At 37.6% G+C, this 21,472-nt stretch overlaps 1 protein-coding gene across 3 annotated transcripts in view; it reads right to left on the reverse strand.

Annotated features, from left to right (window-relative positions):
- IFIH1 (interferon induced with helicase C domain 1) overlaps nucleotides 1-11,588 on the reverse strand; it is a 48,963-nt gene extending 37,375 nt beyond the window's left edge. The window contains exons 1-3 of one of the 3 annotated variants that reach the window (XM_037849532.1): nucleotides 10,777-11,588; nucleotides 4,203-4,371; nucleotides 154-300 (exon numbers count right to left, since the gene is read on the reverse strand). In XM_037849532.1, the coding sequence (XP_037705460.1) occupies nucleotides 154-300; nucleotides 4,203-4,371; nucleotides 10,777-11,226 (766 nt within the window). In that variant the 5' untranslated portion in view covers nucleotides 11,227-11,588. Of the gene's footprint in view, nucleotides 1-153; nucleotides 301-1,420; nucleotides 1,516-4,202; nucleotides 4,372-10,776 lie in introns of those variants that run through there. The other 2 variants (XM_037849533.1, XM_037849534.1) reach the window with 2 other exon arrangements.
- Between the last annotated feature and the right edge of the window lie 9,884 nt (nucleotides 11,589-21,472).

The raw sequence follows: 21,472 nt of genomic DNA on the forward strand, positions 1-21,472 counted from the left end.
CTAAATATTATTTTAACAGAAATGCCAACAAAACCCAAAAGGCCAGATTTTCTCCCTCTGTTTAACAAATCCTGACTGTTAGGTCAACACACCAGCTGATTTTTCTGGAAATAGTGTATGCAAAATGTTCATAATTATACATGTTTCAAGTACCTGATACCACAGAAGAATCTGCAAAAGATGATTCTGGTGAATTATTCTCAGTGTCCCAGCCCTCTTTTTCTGAACTTGGCTCATCTGTGGCAAAAAGAAGTGGCTCTTTAACTTCAGGACCTTCTTTTTGTGATAAATTCTCAAGTTCTGTGAATAAGAAAGTATTAGAATGTAAATGGTAGTGCAATGCAAGCTTTTTTTTTTTACCATATACATTACTGTTATTGTTATTCTGAAAACAAAATGGAGGCTTTTAATAGAGGTTTATACCTAAATGTACTTAAATATTTTGAAATTCTGAATAGAATGCAATGAATGGTATTGCAAACCAAGTTTTCTATACTATAAATAGCTCCTATTGTGTTATCTTGAAACCAAAATAGGGATCCCTAATAGAGATTTACCTGACTGGACTTAAATACTTTGAAATTTTGAAAGGCTCAATACATTTTTTTACCATGACACAGCCATTTTATTTTTAATATGGACACTGCAAATAGTTCTTTATAATAACTGAATTGAATCTAAAAGGACAATTTAGTATTGTGCTAATTACAAGAAAATAAGATGATTTCCTGTCTGACCATTGCCTTTAAGGAGCAAGCCACCTATTCAGTGACTCAAAGTTTACATTTAAGGCTGAATTAATGAAAATGCAAATTTGGTAGTTTTTCTTTAGCTTATGCTCTTGCCATTTTGTTCCCTCGCTGTGTGTTCCACATGAGATGTGCATCTGCTTTAATGTCAGCCTAAATTCATACGTTTTGAATTTATGGAGAGTTTTTTCAATTCAATGAAATAGTTGTATCATCCCTCCTTCCTTCCCTCCATTCCTCCCTCTGGCCTTTCTTCCTCAATCAACATATACTGAAGTCTTATTAAGGGCCTTTTTGGGATACAAAGGAAAACAAAGATAGTTTCTAACTTCCAAAGCCACTATCTGTCACAGAAATCAATGCCATGAGAAAAGTTTCTTAAAGTATCATTTGGGATTAGCACAACTTAAAGAACAGGGGGAAGTGTGCCCACCTGAGCAGGGAGAATTTCCTAAAGAAAACTGGTGTGACCTTAGACAAGAAACCAGCCCTACAATGTTTGGAACTACAAATTAAATTTATAATTTTAATAGCCAACTCACTTTGTGCTTACCATATGAGCACTTTACGCATATTGATTCCTTTAATTCTCAAAATGACCCTAGAAGATAAGTAATATTATTACTCCCATTTCACAGGTAAGTAAACTGAGGCACAGATAGGGCTAGTACCTGGCCAAAGGTCATGCATCCAGGGAAGTGAATGAGTCAGGATTTGATGAGCATTTCTTTCCAGAAACTGGGCTCCTAACTACTACAGCGATCACAGCTAGCTTCGTTCTGGTCATCAGGCCTAAGAGAAAAATGTTTAGATTCTCTTAGGTAAGAAACACAGTTCAGCGAGGAATACTTAAATCCCTGACTCCTCTGAAGAATGGAAAGCCCCACTTATTTGGATTCAGTCAGCTGGGGGCAAGCCTACATGCAGGGAGGCGTGGTGAGAGGTTTTAATAATGCTGAGCTCCAGACAGCACGTGCCATTCAACCTTCAGGGGAAGCCTAGAGACCCATCTCTACTCTGCTCATCAGCCTTGCAGGGGCCCACATCTCCGAGTCAACCTCCATCATCGCCCAAGTCCATTGAAAGAGGGAGAAGCACCAACTGTGAGAGGATCCTGCATGGGAACAGGGAGGCAGTAAAAGGTGATGGACAACTGGTGCCATTTTTTCTTTTCACTTTTTTCTTTCCTACTTTTAAAAAGTGTCTGATCTTGGACAGCAAGTTTATGTAAGTGGGTTGGGAAGAATTTAGATAAACTAGTCCCAAAGTCATTCTAAAGCAGACACAGAAAGACCTAGTCAGAATGCAAAGTTATGGCATATAATAAGTAAAGAGGAAGGCAAGCAAATATGAGAAGTAGGTGATATGAGGTGTTACGATGCAGGTATCACCTAAGATTTACTATATATATTGTACCTAGATTGTCATTTTTCTAAGACTTATAATTTGAAAGATTATATTAAACTTCCAACGAGGTACCTAGTAAAGTGGAACTTAGAAACATCTTAGCAAGAAATATTGCCAAACTCTTTGTCTATGTTGGGAGGATCAAGATGACACGTTGAGCAGATTTTCTAGACTTTTCCCCAAATAATTACACCACTTTACAAAACTATAAAATGGGTAGGTGCCTTCTGATTTGAGGGGTAGGCATAACTAGGTATTCTGTGATCTGAAAGGCTGCCCTTTCCAACACCCTTTGATATACAGAGACCAAAATTTCAGGGAAGAAAAATATGTAGACTGTAGCCTTTCCCTTTGAAGTACAAGTCCTAGAATATTTTCCTGGATGGAAATGGTCTCATAAGATCTTGAAAGGGAACTCATGATGAGGAAAGGAATGGTCTGGACTGGGCCAAGGTTCAACCTTGAGGTGTGTAGGAGAGATTTGACCCCATCATGGTATGTAGCTACAGCAGAAACACCCTCTGATTCAGCAAACTGGCATTAGTCATGCTGTAGAAATGATGATTGGGCAAAGAGGCAGAAGCACAAACAAACGTAATCTTGATGTTTCAATCAAGTGAGACCACTGAGACCTCTCCAGAAAACTAAACCAAAATAAAGATGCCTCCAAAAGAAAAGGACTTTTCATATAGCTCTACTTTGTGACAGAAACCAAAGCAGTGGAGTAGAAACCATGGAACCTGCTGCTAGTTGGATCATGGAATTATCGCTCAATATTTGAAAGCTGGACTGACCACTTTTGACTGAGTAAACTCCCCAAACCCTGAATAGTTAGAGAGAGGAGGGAGAGGTGCAAGACCTCGTGAATTTTTCACTTTATGGTGATCTACAACATAAGACACCACACAGCAACTGTCTTGGAGAGAAAGAAAAGGACTTTCCCCACCATCTTGATTACACTTCGCTCACTGTGGTTCATTTACACAATGCCATTTTATGTTTTAGAGCTTTATAATGCCTCATAGTAAAAACATCTGTTTGCCTCTCTCTCTCTCTCTCTGTGTATGTATGTTGTATGTATGCATGTATGTATTTCAAACTACTGGGTAAATAATGCCATTTCATAAACTGCATGACACAAAAAACATTTACTGACTCTAGCTCACTCCTCAGATTTATTTTCTTTCGTGGCAATTGTGTGACTGTTCCTGTGTTACATAAGTAATTTTGAAAATCGTTTACTGACTAATCTCATTCCATTAGACAGTGTGGTCTAAGGGAGGGACTTGGTCTCCAGCACCCAGAAGTGTGGCACATTGTAGGCACTCAATGATTGTGAGTTTAATGACCGACTGAATGAATGGAAGAAGTGAAGTAAGCTTGCAATGATAATTCCTTTAAATTATTTTTCAATTAACACTTAATTTGTCTTAGATAAATTTTTTAAAACATCACTCATACTATGAAAATAAAATAAAATGGCAGTTCCAAATGATATTTACAAATAATATATGTGAAAGGCCTTTTAAAATGTTACTATTACTACTATTATTGAATAATTATTAAAACACAGAGTAACTACTCTTTGAGATATGTTGGCAGTTGCAAACCTTTTATCAAATATTTAATAAATTCCTTAAACATTCATATAAATGTACAGAAGAATATGCAACAGTTATAACAACCATTAAAATAGTATCTCCCAATTTACTGTGTCTACTCATTGTTAAAAATATCTTAAAAATTTCAGGCAATCATCTTGCATGAAAAGAAGATGGATAATGGAAAGAGCATAGGACTAGGAGTTGACAACCAAAATTCTGGGCCAGCTTGCTGAGTTTTGTGGTCTTTGGTAAGTTAAACTTTTTCCAGCCATCAGTTTGATCACTTGTTAAGAGGTGGAAGTAGATGGTCTCTCAAATCCCTTCCAGTTATAAATTCTGATTCTAAACATCTGGGTGTTTAGCACTGTGTCTACCAGCTTTGTTAAAATTTCAATCACTAGGCAAAATGTGCAAAAATCTTCCTTGGTAAAATCAGAAATACCTGCATTGCTTTCAGAGCTACTGGTGCCTATTAACTCTTGGGCAAGTTCATCGTTTCCCGTTTCACGCAGAACAGTCAGAAATGTAGAAAACCAGTTTTCTTTCTGTACAATCCTTTTCAGTAGCTCTCTTACACCTGATTCGTTTCCATTATTTTCTGCAGCAGTAATCTGTTTTAAGAGAAAGGTAGAATGAAAGAAGATCAAACATCTTCTGTATAAATCCAAACTGGAACTATCCTTCAGAAAAATTGAGCAATTAAGCATAAGTATAAATAAAGGCTTATCTTAAAACACTGAAGAAAATAGCATTGTTATAGCAATCTGTATCTGGAGGGAAAAAAATCACTGGACAAAGACCCATTTTTTTTTTTAATCCTACTGGGATATTCTAATTTAACACTTGGAAAGATTTACCTCAGCCATTCTGAATAATGGTGTGAAAGAAAGTGCTTTAATCTGTAGACATGTTATGTCCATTTGAGCCAATTTCTTTCAGTATATCTAGGGCTTGCTATTTTCTTTCAATGCATAGAGTCTATAGGGCAAACAGAACATTTCTGATCTGATACATCAGATACCTTTTTTTCTTTAATATTATCATTATGAAATAAATTACTACTACCAAAGATTTATTTTCTTGCTTATTCAATAGTAGCAATATTTACTATTGCCATAATAAATTTTTAAATTTGTATTTTTAGTATTATGGAGAAAATTTATTTTCATATTTATTCCTTTTTAAAGTATCGAGCAGATTTCCTTTTTTAACATGCAATCGTTAGTCCCATTTAATTTTCCTTTTAGATTAATCTAATATTTCATTTTTAATTTGTATCATCTGTATAATTATTATCATAGCATATCTCCCTAATTCCTAATACAGCAACAAGCATTTGGAGAAAAGACTAATTAGACCAAGGTTAGACCAGACAGAAATTAGGCAGGACATCCTCATCTTGCTATGCCATTAGGTAAGCAAATTCATCTTTCTGGGCCTCAGTGTCTACATGTTTAAAATGAGGGAACTGAAGATAAATTTTAGTTTCTCCATCCTAGCTTCATGTTAGAATCACCTAGGGAGCTTTAAAAAATACTGATGTCTGAGAACCCTCCCCAAAGATTCTGATTATTTGGTTGGTTTTGGAGACCCACAAATTTTTTTTTTTTTAAAGCATCACATGTGACTCTGATGAGCATCTTGGATGGCAAACACTAACTTAGATATTCTTAAACATTCTTCTCAACTATTTGCCTATCTCCTACATGGATAATTTGAATGATTTAGTCTAGGTTAGATTTTCCCTAAAAAATGTACATATTTTCTATTTCTTTAACTATGCCCCATAACTTTTAATGTCAGGAATTTGTTTGCCTTGTTGGAGCCATGTCTGTACAACTTCAGTATTATTATGGATGACAAGGAAAAGTACTTCCCTTTACATACATTTCACCAGTGGACACTACGTTGTACCGAAGAATGTACAGAATGATTGCTACCCAAAGGATAGTTTAATCTTATTAGTTAATAGTCAGTAATGCTGTCCTGAAGGTTTTCACATATTAATTCACTTCACCCTCCCAGCAACCCTGAAGTAGGTACCAATATTAACCCATTTTACAGATCAGAAATCTGAGGAACAGAGAGGTTCAGTTATCTCCTTAAGGCCACAAAGATAGTAAGTGGCAAGGGTAGAACTCAATCCCAGGCAATTGGCTTCAGAGCCCAAATATTGCCCTTGTCAGCTAAAATTACAGCTAATAATTGTCTTCAAATTCAAGTTCATTTTCTGGCAAGCAGTTGTTAAAATGCCAATTGGAACTTAATAAATTTGAAGTGATTTCAGTCCAACTCCATACAGAATTTTGTTAAGTGGATTCTTGCTCATTTCCTATTTCTCTAACTTCATTAATCTTCTATTGGAAATTCTTTGTCTTCTCTGGTGTTTGCAACATCTTTATTATTATCTGCTAATTTAAGAAATAATTGCTAATTTCAGCACCTTCTTTTAACTCAGCCATTCCCATTTTTTTATTACCCTGTCCTTTAATCAGTTATAAATCCATCTGACAGAAGCTAATCAGAGAGAATTTCTCTGAAGAAAATGAGTGAGGTATTATAATGAGTACTTTTATTAAAATATATGCACAAAATTTTATTCAACTATTAATCTTTTAAGTCCATTTTTACCATGGAATCACATTTGCCAAGCTTGCTTTGTCCTTATTGAATCAAGACATTTTGATTTGAAGTTTATGATGCCATGATGTCCTGCAACTATTATTTGAATATGAAATTACATGTAACATTTGTGCAAATTTAGCAACTCTATCAAGACTCTGAATTTTTAAAAAATCTTCTCAGTTTGGGTGCTGAAAGATATATCAATTCCCATTGCAGTTACCGTATAATATTTTTACCTAACCTGTTCTTCTAAAGCATTGTAAATACATTAGATCCCAATATATAAAGTTGATCATTGAAATTCCTGGGAGGTGAACATTTAGACTTGGGACTGCAATGGCATAATGACATCTAGGGATGTGTAATGATTCTCACTCCATCTTTCTCTTCCACTGGAAGCTTACTCGAATATGAAGCTAAAAATTTCTATGGATACATTGTAAACTAATTTGTGGAATACAAAATAAGCATGAATGTGTGGGCAATACAATTTAATGCTTTCATATTCTCAATTCTTTGATCTGTGCTTTTTCTTTCCAACATAAACCAATGGAGAAATTAATGATATTTCCATAAAGCAATGGATTGCCAACACAATTGAACAGTCTGGAAAGGTACTTCCTCCCCCTCATAATAATCGTAGAGAGATATTTAAATATAATGGGGATTTGGACTCCAACAGAGCTGGACTCCCATATAAGAGTCAATCAGAAATCAAAATTCATATGTTAAAAACAAACATATTTTTAAAGATTTTTTTTAACATTTGTAAGAACTAGTTCCCCACAGAAAGCTAGTGTCTTTCTGAAGGACTACTCGTTTGTCATATTAACAGATAATTTCTTATTAATACTGATTCAGGTACTCAACTTCGTGTAGGGAGAGCTGGACTCAGTTTTTAGCTAGACTAGTTATTCTTTCTCTGGTTCTTCTATTTAATGAAACGTGTACAGGGTCTTCTAGGACTGCAGGTGTTTAATGCTTTTAATTGGCCAGCGTTAAAACATGCACCTCTCTTCAGCTGTTCAGATAGATCTTAAAACACTGAAGAAATATTGTATGGTCACTTCTTTTTCAGAGTTCATGGTTGTCTAAGTCAATGGATGAGGATTTAAATCATTTGGATGTGCCTAGATGTCATGAGGCATCCTAAAATGGAAGCAGTTCAAGGAGCACTCCCTTACTGTTTGGGATCATTCTATTCTAATGATCTATAAAATGACTTTGTATTTATTGTTGAGTCTCCAGTGCTTAGAATAGTGTCTCCTATATCATAGACATCCTTCAGTTATTTGTTAGAAGAATGCACACCAACTAACACTAGAACATAAGCTCTATGAAAGCACAAGCAGTTGGCACAAAGTGTCACTCAATAAATCCAGATTCAATAAGTGAACAAATTAAGAAATTCAATGAGTTTCTTTGAGTACTCATTAGACATAACACCAACTCTAAGAACATTTTCAGAAGCCCTACTGTATGGAGGGTGGGGAGCAGGGGCAAATCCTAAACTAAAATAACAGACCTAAGTAGAAAACATCTACTGGAAAACAGGAAAATAATTAAAATAAAGGTCCTAATTATCTAGTTAAATGCTACTTTAAGTTGTCAAAAAAGCTAATTTGGAGATCTTACGTCCACCATCCATTCCTGAGTGCCTACCAAGGCCACTCAGTCCCTACTTCTCCACACCAAGCATTTTCAACTCTTACTCCAGGTAACTTTTTGGAAATGGATAATCTAACTAATCATCAGCAAATTAATACTTAAGTACTGACCCTGTGCTTAGTCCTGGGCTAAGTGCTGGGAACTCCAGTATGAAAGACATAGTTTCTCCTTCAAATCACAATCTAATTCAGAGACTTGAAACAGCAGATCTCAATTTCAACATGAGAGATTTAGCTAAATCTATGAAATTTTAATTTTACAAGGAAATGTAACAAAATGAATGATAATAAAAGTCATCAACATCATCATCAATATGTCAAAATAGCCCTTTATTATTTGGAAAGTTCTTTCCTAAACACTGATTTTCATTCAATGTTTACTAAAATACTGTGAGTGAGAAGAAAAATTAATATTAATACTATGCCCTTAGGATAAAGGAGTATAAATAACAAAGTAACACATATAGTAAGAAGTAGAGCCAGACTTCAAATCCAGTTTTCTCCAGTCCAAATTCTATGCTTCTCCTACTACACTTTGCTGTTATAAGATAAACACTCATAAATGACCCTCACATCAATATAAATTCTTCCAAATGTAGCTCTTTCTTCCCCTTGTCAGCCATAATCTATTATTGGAACTGAAAATACATGTGAAGTGATGCATATCAAAATTAATCCAGAATCTCACAGAGACACCATTCCTCCTTAGAGAGTCACAACTACGTAGTTCCTCCATCTCAGGACCACCTTTGAAATGAGAATGTCAGGGAGAGTTTGGGTTGCTTTGGCCTTAACTGCTACCAGTACACAAAAGTCCCCTCATTCTGTATCTCCTTTGTGTCAAATCCCTTGCATTACTGCTAGCTGCTTCCAAGCTTGCCAAAATCAAGAGCTTGGATAAAATCTAGCTGGCGGAAATTCAATCAGGCAAGACAAAAGTGATGCTGATAGGCAGAAGTATTTAGAGTAAATAAAGGAAATGCTGTTTCACTGGCATTCGGGACATCATACCCACCAAATATAAACAGCTTTGTGGTGTTACTGGACTCTGTTGCTTCTGGACTTCCTAACAGCTACTGTGGCTGGAAATGCCATCTTCCATCTCCAGCTGGCTTGAAGGCTGCTTACTTTCTTCCAAATTAAGATTCTGCCACAGTGATGTACACATTTGTCATATCCAGCTGGACTACTATAATGCGTTCTAGCTGGTTCTCAATACACAAAAACTACATAAACGTTACAGACAGCAGTGTAAAGTAATTTACTTGTTGGGAAAACTGGCCATCAACATTGGACGCAGACTTTAGGCTTTGGGCAGGCCCTCATCGCTATCAAGACAACAAAGCGCCATTAACTTCGGATACTAAAGACCAAGTCACATCACAGTCTGCAGCCAATCAATCCAATACCTGGCACTTTGTAATGGTGATACAATTTATGAATCAAAGAGTGAGAGAGAGAGAAAAAACGTCTAATTCATAAACACCGTATAGACAAAACAAGGTATAAACTTTTTAGTCATGCCTTTGTTTGCCTACATGTCTTTCAAAACAAGACTTTTGACTTACCACTCTAAGTCAGTCAGATTCAAATTGGTCAGCATTTATATACTTCTCAGTACAGCTTCACTCATCAAAAAAATAAATAAATAAACAAAGAAACATTACCTTAAGTGTAAATCAACTGCAAAACTCACCCTGTCAAAATGCCACCTAAAAATCCACTATTCCATCACCAATATGAGAAACTGCAAGTAGCAACATATTTTTCCAATGGATTATCTCCAAATTTTGATTCCCAGAGAAATGTTGAAACTTGGGAATTAAAAAGATGTGTGTGTTATATGTAATTTCCCCATTTGGACCAAGACCAAAGGGCATACTGTTATACTGGTTAATACAGGGCAGGGGTTGGAAAACTTTTTCTCTAAAAAGTTAGATCAGCAAGTATTCTATAGAGGCTTTTCAGGCTTTGCAGTCTCTGACCAACTTGCCCCTGGAGCGCAAAAGCAGCCACAGAGAGTAGTACATAAATGAAATGAGCATGGCGTGTTCCAATAATGCTTTCTTTATGGACACTGAATTTTAAACTTAAAATAATTTTCATGCTCACAAAATACTCTTCTTTTTATTTTTTTCAAGCATTTAAAAATCTAAAATCCACTCAGTGTGTGGACCTATATAAATAGACAGGTTGGATTTAGTTTGTGGACCATAGTGTGCTGACCCCTGTTCTATGGGATGACATTGAATAAGACAAAAAAGTCCACACTCTCAAGATATAAATTCCCAGCTCTACCACTGTCTTCCTGGGTGACTTCTGGCAGATTATCCACTTCCTCAGTCTTCTCATCTTTAAAATGGAGTTAATAACATTAAGAACCTCAATGAGTTATTGAAAAGATGAACCGTGATAATACAGTTTGCAAATGAATAATACCCCTTGCACAAAATAAATGTTCTATAAATGTAATCTATTAGTATGTATTATTATTCTAAAGTTAACTCCTCTTCAGCTTATTTCAGTGGAAGGATTGGAATAATGCTTCTGTGTTTCAATTTTCAAAATTATGTTTTTAAGTGCCTACATACTCTCTTCTCAAGAAAGGAGGAAATCAGATTTCCCCAAAGAAGTCAAAGAACATTTGGAATGCGGTAAATGCACAAGCAACCCCTTATTGTAAAATCTGCCTAAAAGTGAAGCTTCGACAGAACGGACACCTACCCGGTTTCTGTCTTCAGTTGTCAAAAGTTCCTCTTCCATGCATTTGTCCAAGACATCTCTAACCAAAAGCTTGTCCACCAGAGTGGGCTGAAGGAGGTTGATCAACTGGAGACACTCATCATGAGTGTTCTCAAATGCTGGAGAGGGCAAGTCTGTGAGCTCGGGGTTCATGTAGCGAGCCGCTAAAGGGTTGCCTGCCCGCTGGAGGGCCTCCACAAATTCCCTAGCCCAGCCAAGGGGCCAGTCCCCCTTCTCCAAGGTGCTCAAAAGCAGTTCAACTGCGTGTATGTTCCCGCTGGTGGCGGCCTCTCTCTGAACCTGCTCCTTCACGTCTGCGGGCAGAAAAGTCAGGTAGTCCAGCACGGGCTCCACCTGAATGCACATTTTCACTCTGGCTCTGAAACAGGAGATGAGATAGCGGAAGCTCTTGTCCGTGGAATGCCCGCTCATCTTTAGCTCTCAGAGAAGGGAGAGGATTCTCCCAAGGAGATGGTCAGGTGGTTGTTCTGTATTCAACAGGTGAGATGTGGGGGGCGCTGTTCTGCTTTAGAGCAGCAGGATCGGCAGGGATGTGGTCCACAACTACAAAGTTGCCCGCAGGGTCCCCAGGCAGGCGCGCGGGGCAGGAGCGCAGGGCGCGCGGGGCGTGGGGGACGCGGCTGCCGGCGGCTGCGAGCTGGCGGGCCGGCGCTGCTCCTCCGACTCCGCGGTTCGCTGGAACTCGGGTGACGCTCCTGCTTGGAGTCCAGACTTCCGCCAGGCGGTTCTTATAGTTTGCCTGACTTTGGTTTCTGTTTCGATTCTCTTCCTTCCCCGGGACTTTCCAAACGTAAACAGCCCAGGCGGGGAGTGTTTGTTTCACGAGGGAGGAGCCCCTCTTTGGTTGGTTCTGGCAAGGAGAGGCCTTTGGTCGAGAGCACCATAGGAAAGAGAAAATTAAGCGAATTCTTTTTCCTATCGAGCAAGACAACAACGCTCTAGCAGTGCTCCTCCCCAGGGTGTTCTGTCTCAAAAATCACACTTCTCCTTTCCGCAGCCGTCATGTAAAATCCTTTGTTAACCCGAGCGTGGAGGGGGTTGAAAGCATGTGATTCCGAACTTAACACCAGACACCGGAACAGAAACTCTACGGCAGACTCTGATGCGAGCAAGGAAGGAGTTATCCTTGAATGGTGGAGGCAGGCAGGTTCTGGCCCGGCCCAAGGTCGACAGGTGGAGAGATGGAGCTAAGAAGACAACCTCTTTCTGGTGATGGGTCACCCCTGAGTCCCAGATGAAGTGACTTCTGTACCCTTCCTAGAATAATCCTGATCTCCTGTGGATCCCCAAAAGCTAATTTGTTCCTAAGGAAACTTAGGGGTCGGCATGAGAAAGAGTAAGGATTAAGTTGACTTTAATATTTCTTGCTTAGATTACAGTTTTGATTGCAGCACGGCCAGGTGACAGATGCAGAGGGACTTGAACCACTAACTCAGCTTAGGAGGTAGCCAAGATGGAAGGTTCCGTGTCTCCCAGCGTGTAAATCCCCAGTATTCTGTAATATATAACTCTCCTTTAATGAAACCAAAAAATCCCCAACAACTTATTTTTTATATAGCTGCCATTCTTTTCTTGGATTCAATACAGCAAGTTTTGGCTGAAGCAGCTAGGAACTTAATTAGCAACTAATGTACCAACTTGTAGTAAACATCAACATTTGTCTATGTCATGAGGGGGAAAAAAAGACACCCACACTGAAAGATGGCAGCTTCCTTTCAGCACAGAAGCCACATAAAAGTAAGTCCTTGAGGTTGCTACACTCTAAGGCATTCTGCAGTGTGGGTGAGTGTGGGTGGTGGTAAATATATATGTGTGTGTGTGTATATATATATATATCATAATTAGAATCTTATGGTCCAGAATTATATGGAGGGGTCATTTAGGCAACCCAAAAGACATATTTAGGAAGAGTAATCTGTTAGCAGAGCACAGTCAGTGACATCTGGATAGGCCAGGGAAACCTGTGGCGCCATGGACTGGATATGAAATACAGCACCATTGTGAGTATTTATTGGAGGCATATAGAATGTTCAGTTGAACACTTCATGTCATGCTGTCTTATTTTATTCTCTAATTATGTTATGTGGCTAAGTCTTTTTCTCCCCCAAAGGATTTGAACTGCTTGAAGAAGGGACACATTGACATAGTAACCAGTACAAGACTCTACAAATAGTGATCCCTTGATGATTTCCTCCTTTAATGAGAGTTGTGTTTGGTTTGACCCTAGCAGCTGGCCTCATGTCAAACACAGTGAAAGTTGTTGAAATGAAGGGAACTTTGGCCTTAGCAGATAGGCCTGATTTATACTATTCTTTCCTGTTTCTTCATAGAATGCAACTGTTTTCTTTATCTAATCTTGGGAGTTGATCGTGCACCCAGGTAGATCATAATAGAAGAGAATTAAATTAGATGTTTCTACAGATGTGTTCAAATAATTCATTTCTATTCTTGGGCGTATGAGGATGTCATCTCTTGTAGGGCTATTGGAAAAACATTCCCCCAGCTGTCAGCAGGTTCCATTCAATATAGTACAGCAAAAACAAATGAACAAACCAAAACGCATTATGTTTCCTTGCACCCATCCTGCTGACCTTCAGTTTTAAACACTGGGGAATAAGAAGAGATTGCTGACTAAATATGGGGAAATAGTTAATGTCATCTTCTCAATCTCACTTGATAGAAATTGCTATGTGGTGAAAAGAGGATCAAAGGTAGATTTTTCAGTGTTTGGTATTCAATACTTTGGACCAAATTTTATCATTCAGTCAGTCATTTAATTTAATAAGTGCCTACTATATGACCAGCATTGTTCTAGATGTAGTTAATAGAACAGCAGTGAACAAAGTTTCTGCTTTCCTGGAGCTACATTCTAGCCGGAGTGGGGAGACATAATAAATAATGACAAAAAAAGAAAAACTAAAACAATGTGCCAGGTGGTGATGGATGTTATGAAGACTCTGATAAGTTGAGATAATAATGCACATTACAGTTTCAGTGCTTGATTTTCCATGTAGGTACTCTTCTAATCACTCTCAGCATCACAGAATGTCAATAACAATTCACATTTCCCATCAACAAAGTCATTCTGCCAGGTGAGGATTGAGCATGAGTGGGGAGCAACCATGGGAAAATACAAAGGAACCTCTTTTTTTAGAGATTTACCATACTCCTGATATGATCCCCTCCAGAGAGGGAAGTTTGAGGAAACAGAAACCAAGCCATAATCTCTCAAAATCTATCCTTTTTATTAATTTATGTTTTTGCTTCATCATTTAGTTTATTTTCTGCTTTTCGTTTGAATAGCTGTCTTCCTCAGTCAAGTTTGTTCTAATTGCTTTCATTTTCATCTCCCTCATTGTTTTATAAATGTTGAGTTTCTGTTTCCTTTCTCCTTCGAAGAAGGAAATCTTGCTGATCTATGCCTTTTCATTTCTTTCTAGATTTGCCTATTCTTTTTTAAACCCAAAATAAACATTTCAATTTCCATCAGTTTTAAAAGCCATCCTTTAGTATTGTGTTCTCTAAATGGCAATTTAGGAAGATATTGGACAACAGATTCCCACTATTATCCAACGTTTCATTTGAGCTTCCTATATTTAAAAAGAATAGTAAAATCATAGCTGCCACTTCTTTGACAAACGAGGAGTAGAATTCAGTGGCCACACATGGCAGGAATGCCTTTTTCAAGGAAAATGACAATAAATTTAGTTTAATAAGGAAATCCTTCTAGAATTGCAATTCTATTCCTTCATTTATTTATTCATCTGTATCAGTAAAGAACCAACTCTGTGTACAAATTTAAAGTGTTAGATGCTCTAAACCTACAGAACAGAGTGGTGATTAAGCACAAAGACTCGGCTCAGGGTGTCTGGGTTCCACCTCAACACTGTCCCTTAATTGCTTTGTTATCTTAGGAAATTCCTCAAATTCCTCAATTGTAAAATGAGCTTGATACTCATGAGTGACGGTTAAGTTCATGTGTCAACTTGGCCCAGTTGTTTGGTCAAGCAAGCACTGGCCTGATTTTTACTGGGTGGTTATTTTGTGGATTTAAATTGTTAGTCAGTTGATTGCATCTATGGCTGATTATTTCTGCAGTCAGCAGAGGAGATTGCCTTCAGCAAAAAAGAAGTCTCATCCGCAATTTTGAAGGCCTTAAAGGCAGAATTGATGATTTCAGCAGTGAGAAAAGGAGAATTTCTATCTCTGCTTTAGCTAGCCAGCAGCTTCTCCTGAGGAATTCATCTAAACCTTAATCAAAGTTCCCAACTTGGAGCCTGCCCTATGGAATTCAGACTCGACCTACGAATTCAGACTCGACAGTCCCCAAAGTCGTGTGAGCCGATTCCTATAATAAATCTCACAATATTTACACATCTATATCTCTATCTCTATCTATATATTTTAACTATATGCCCTATTGGTTCTGTTTCTCTGAGAACCCTGACTAATACACCATGTCATAAGGGCTTCTGAACGATGGACTGTAAAATGCTTATTACCATGCTTGGAATGCAGTCTGTGTCCACTAAATGAATGCTGGTGTTCTTATCCAATCAATGAATAAGAGATAGTGCCAGCCCTCAAAGACTGCACAGTGTATACTAGACACTGTATAGTAGCTAGCCATTTAACTGAGTCTATAGTCAGGGGTTCTCCTTTTGCAAGAAACAAACTGATAGACTAATTTAGCAGAAACGTTTATTAAAAGGATACTGTCACAAAGTTAAGTAGGTCCAAAGTAGGAAAAGAAATTCTAACTACATTTACTAAATCATGATACTCATTTCTTAATCACATCCACCAATTAGATTATAAAGCTCTGGTTTTATGTATGTATGTATTTATTTATTTAAATTCAATTTTATTGAGATATATACACATACCATGCAGTCATACAAAGCAAACATTCAATTGTTCACAGTACCATTATATAGTTGTGCATTCATCACCAAAATTAATTTTTGAACATTTTCATTACCACACACACAAAAATAATCAGAATAGAAATTAAAGTGAAAAAGAACAATTAAAGTAAAAAAGAACACTGGGTGTTTTTTGTTTTTTTTGTGTTTTTTTTTGCCCCCATATTTCTACTTACCCGTCCATACACTGGACAAAGGGGAGTCCATATGGCTTTCCCAATCACATTGTCACCCCTTATACGCTACATTTTTATACAATCATCTTCAAGATTCATGGGTTCTGAGTTGTAGTTTGATAGTTTCAGGTATTTTAAAGCTCTGATTTTAAATATATATATAAGAGCCTTTCTACATAATAAACTCTTACAGTTGTGTCAAAAAATCACACAATGCTAAAATTTCCAAATATTCCTCTTTCATATTTTTCCTCCATAGTTTCAGACCTTTCAGCAGGAGCAACTTGCACATGTTTTTGTTAAAGCAGCACTTTTACCTCAAAGGCGTAGACTGATTGTGCTTCTTTAAGAGTATATTACAGTCAAACGTAATTAGAGTGCCACTGTTTTACTTTATAATCATGGTTGACACTCAGCTGGTGGGCACTTTTGGGGTGGATGTAACACTGTGCCTATTATGATTGAGGGGTGGCTGTTCTGATTGGTTAATACCTACTCATACAAATTATTAAATATTTTGATTTCATCTTTCTTCATATTATAACCGGCAAAGGATTGATGTAGAGGTAGAAGGGCTGGAGAATAAGTTATTGAAATCAAATGTTTAGGTAAATTGAACCAAACTTTTGAATTGCTAAATCATAATGGATTAAATCAATGTTTTAAAGAATAATGAAGCATTGCCATTTACAAAAGTTTTTTTATGCACTAGATTATATAAATTACGTATCTACTTTATCTTCATATGATCCCTTTTAAATTTTTTCCATGTTATGATATATTGTTACAATTGTACATATAAAGACTTTCTAAATAAATATACATCAATCACAGTCCATATTCAAATATTTTTATGGAGATGGATCAAGAATAAAGTACTTGGGAGACCAAGCTCTAGAAAGCCTCCCAAGGGCTGGAGGTTGTAATGACTTTGAAGAGCAGGGTTAATAAGAATTAGGGAGGAAGGAGGTGAAAGGAGAAGGAACTCTGGGAAGAGAAGGCAATTCAGCATTCAGATCTTGGAAGCAGAGCATTTCAGTTTGCTTTTATTATTATTGCTTTATGTCAACATGCTAAGTTAACCCAAGGAACCAAGATATATTTCATATCCTGTTTGCAAGACATACTGTCCAACATTTGTTCCTGAATTTAATGCTAATAAAATTCATTTTGTATTTAAAAAATAATATTTATTTATTTTTTCATGTGTATTTAAAAAAAATCCATGTTCACTGTAGAAATCTCAGGGGAAAACCACATAAAACTGAAGAAAATTTTGTGAATTACTTATAATCCCCTTACTCGGAGATAAGCATTTTTAATATTTTAAGTATATTGCATACCAACATTTTATTGTGTAAATATGTATGTGTGTATTTGTGTGTGTACATGTATACACACATTCAATATCCATTCAGCAGAAGTTGAGCTGAGATGGTGAAGAAGAGATCTCCAAGGAAGAAGTCATGTCATTATGTTGACATGCTAAGGGAAGAAAAGCCTATGAGAGATTCCCTGTGACAGAGACAGCCAGGAAATTTTGGACAGCACTGCCCAATATTGAAAAATAAGTTCATTCTTGTTTTAATCTATCTGTATGAAGTCTTCCTTGTCCCAGATTTTCATGAAAATTTTCATTTAACAGGCTTGTGGTTGTGGTGCTTTGGTGAAGAAAGGAGAGGCAGAAGCCCCATGTAGTGCAAAGAGCTATAGGGAAAGAAAGTGCATCTGTAGAAAGTGAGACAGGGAGCACGTATTGAGAATTCAGTCCAAGGGAGACAGTGAGAGCATATGCCTTTTAAGAATCCTCATCTTGGGAACCGTGCCAGACCTACCATGCTGCGTGGATGGGAAGGACCTCTCAGTAGGCATGCTTTGAGCTGCACGGCAAAGAATTCCTGAGTAAGCATGGCCCAACAAGAGGGATTTATTTTTCTTACATAATAAGAAAAGTTAATGATTATGATAGTTAGGTTCATGGGTCAACTTGGCCAGGTGATGGTACCCAGCTGTCTGGTCAGGCAAGCACTGGCCTAACCATTGCTGTGAGGACGTTTGTGGCTGGTTAATAAACCAACAGGGTGGTTTATTAAATCATCAGTCAATTGGATACAGCTGTGACTGATGACTCACTGAAGGACGTGTCTTCCACAATGAGAGAAGGTAGTTGGCTGGATTTAATCTAATCAATCAGTTGAAGACTTCTAAGCAAGACAGATAGAGGACCTTTACTTCTTTGGCTGCCCAGCAAAGCGTTTCCTGAGGAGTTCGTTGAAGTCGCCAGTTCATTTCCTGAGGAGTTCATTGAACACGTTCCTCGAAGATCCCAGTTCATTTCCTGGGGAGTTCGTTGAAGTTGCCAGTTAATTCCCTGAGTACATCAAACATCTTCATTGGAGTTGACAGTTTGCTGACTGCCCTACAGAATTTGGACTTGTGCATACCCACAGTTGTATGAGTCACTTTTATAGATCTTATATTCATAGATACCTCTCATTGATTCTGTTTCCCTAGAGAACCCTAACTAATACAGTGATTCAGTGAGGTTAGAACTCTTGGATATGTCCTGTGATTCTCTTAGTTTTTCTCTCAAAGTTATAGAATGGCAGAACAGCTCTATGCGTCATTTCTTCTCACAACTTTCAGTTAAAAGTTATGTCGCATGAAATAAGCCAGAAAAGAAAAGACAAACATTATAATGCTTCATTAATATGGACTAACTATAATGTGCAAACTCTGAGAATTGAATCTGAGAGCATAGGTTATCAGGGAAAGGCTTATTGTAAAGGTTCCTAGATTGTAAGCTCTTACAGCAGTCAACTCTATTCATGAGAAATTTAGAATTTCTAAATTCTGAGATGCTGAGCTCTTTGTGTATAACCTGGTCGGTCCCTGGAACTTCAGGTATCTGTGTAATACCTGAGACTCAGAGCCAGAGTCCAGCAGCTATGAATGTCAGCATTACCCCAAACAGCAAATGTTAAAGAAGCTGAAAAAGAGATCAGACTTCAATTAGAGATATGAACAAAATGGACTTTGTTAGGACTGAGGTAAATCAGACTAAAGGGTAAAGGATGATATTAACTGTGTTTTAAAACTTCAACTTCTGTGTGAGACCAAAGGAAGAGATATTTATTTGGTGCAAAATCTGTATTTTCTCTAGCACACTATATAATTTAACTAGTCTGGTCAGTTTATTCAAACACCATAATTACATGGAAACTTGAACAGGGAGTGAGATCTGATTGGTTTGTACAGGTTAGTGTGAAGCCCTGATACCTTCCAGAGTAATCTGGGCAGACAATAGAAAGTATTTGCAAAGCCCCCTTGAGGGACTGAGGGAAAATGTGGAAATACTAAACTTCTCCACCTAGGGAAACTGATATCCTCACAAGCATAGGAACTACCCATTTAGTAGGCCAAGCCCTCGATTTTGGGGCTTGCCTTTATGAAGCTTGTTACTGCAAAGGAGAGGCTAAGCCTATTTATAATTGAGCATAAGAGACATCCCCAGGGAACCTCCTCTGTTGCCTAGATGTGGCCTCTCTCTCTAAGCCAACTCTGCAGGTAAACACACTTCCCTCCCTGCTACATGGGACATGACTCCCAGGGGTGTAAATCTCCCTGGCAACGCAGGATATGACTCCCAGGGTTGAGCCTGGACCCGGCATCTTGGGATTGAAAATCCTTCTTGGACCAAAAGGGAAAAACAAAATAAAACAAAATAAAGTTTCAGTGGCTGAGGGATTTCAAATGGAGTCAAGAGGTCATTCTGGAGGTTATTCTTATGCATTATATAGATATCCCATTTTAGTTTTTAGTGTATTAGAATAGCTAGAAGGAAATACCTGAAACTGTTGAACAGCATCCCAGTAGCCTAGATTCTTGAAGACGAGTGTATAACTATTTAGCTTATACTGTGTGACTGTGTGATTGTGAAAACCTTGTGGCTCACACTCCCTTTATCCCATGTATGGACAGATGAGTAGAAAAATGGGGACAAAAAAAGTAAATGAAAATAGGGGGAATGGGATGGGTTGTTTTGGGGTGTTCTTTTTTTACTTTTATTTTTATTGTTATTCCTAGTTTTTATTTTTATTTAGTTTTTGGAGTGATGAAAATGTTCAAAAATTGATTGTGGTGATGAATGCACAACTATGTGATGGTACTGTGAACAACTGATTGTACACTTTGGATGACTGTAGGGTATGTGTCTATATCTCAATGTAACTGTGGGAAAAAAAGTATGTTGTAAGGGGTGGAGTATAAGGTTTCTTCCCACTTGTGTCCATCTCATGAGGGGGAAAACAATTTCCCAGGCACTCCCCAGCAGGCTTCCTCATATATTTTATTGTTGGAAACTGGGCTTTGCCCACTTTCCCTAATATAAAGTGGTATCTATTCAAACATTTAAAAACTCTGCTTACTAATAGCAGGAGCTCATACCATTTTATCTGAATATCAAAATAAAAGAATGACCCAAAGCAGGCCAGGAAACTTGTTTCCTGACTGCTTTAGCTACCTGAGAATCCACACCACCCAGGAAGGGTACCCCAAAGGGAAGAATCAGAGCAGCCTCTCCAATTCCTTTTTGTGCCTTGCTGTTCTTAAGCCTAGCTGCACATTGGAATAACAGAAAAATGTGCAAAATTATCCATCGCATCAGAATCTTCAGGATTGGAATCTTAGTGGCAGTTATTTTACCTTAAATTACACTTGTGATTCCATTCTCCACCCAGAGTTGAGAACTAGGAATTGGTACCGCCCCACCAAGAATATAGTTTCCTGGCCTACCTAAGAGATTTAGAAAACTTGATTGCCTTTTGTACATATATTCCTGGTCATTCATGCTAATTCAGGTTGACTAATGCTAATATAAACGGACATATATTTTCAGTGACTTATTAAGGGAGATGTTGTACTTTGGGACATTAATCTGCCAAATCCATCAACCTAGGCATCATCATATATTTGCTTAGAACAAATAAAACCTACAGTACATTATATAAAATACATAACTTCATAGCAGTAGCACCCTGGACATTTCAGAGCATAAATTCCTAAATGATGTTTGGATAAATTGAGTCACATATGAATTCAACAAAAAAAGCCACCTAATGTCTGTAAACTGGAAAGAAAGTAGCAAGTGCAGGGAATCTGAATCAGAGTGACTTTAGAAGAATGTTTGTTAACCTCATGCCTAACTATTACATAGAAACTTGGTAGTTCTCCAACCAAAGGTTCAGCAAAGAGAATGAGGGACAAATAAAGAATCTTCTATGAATTCAAAACAGTATCTTGCTTAAAATAAGTAACTTGGGTTTCTTAAACTTTGACCCATCATGAAGAGGGAAGTTATGAGATTATCAGGATATTCAAATTCTATGCAAAAATTAGCCACAATGGAGAGTCACTTTTATTGCAAGCTTATTATGTCTTGGGCCACTAATTTTCAAATATGCTTCTAGAAGTCTTAAGGTTACTTAGAGAGACCTTAGAGGGTGACAAGAGGGGCTTAGTGTTGAGGCTTGGGCTGCATCTTACTCCAAAGAGAGC

Source organism: Choloepus didactylus, chromosome 9 (genome assembly GCF_015220235.1).
Source record: "Choloepus didactylus isolate mChoDid1 chromosome 9, mChoDid1.pri, whole genome shotgun sequence".
In the NCBI taxonomy this organism is placed as follows: domain Eukaryota; kingdom Metazoa; phylum Chordata; class Mammalia; order Pilosa; family Megalonychidae; genus Choloepus; species Choloepus didactylus.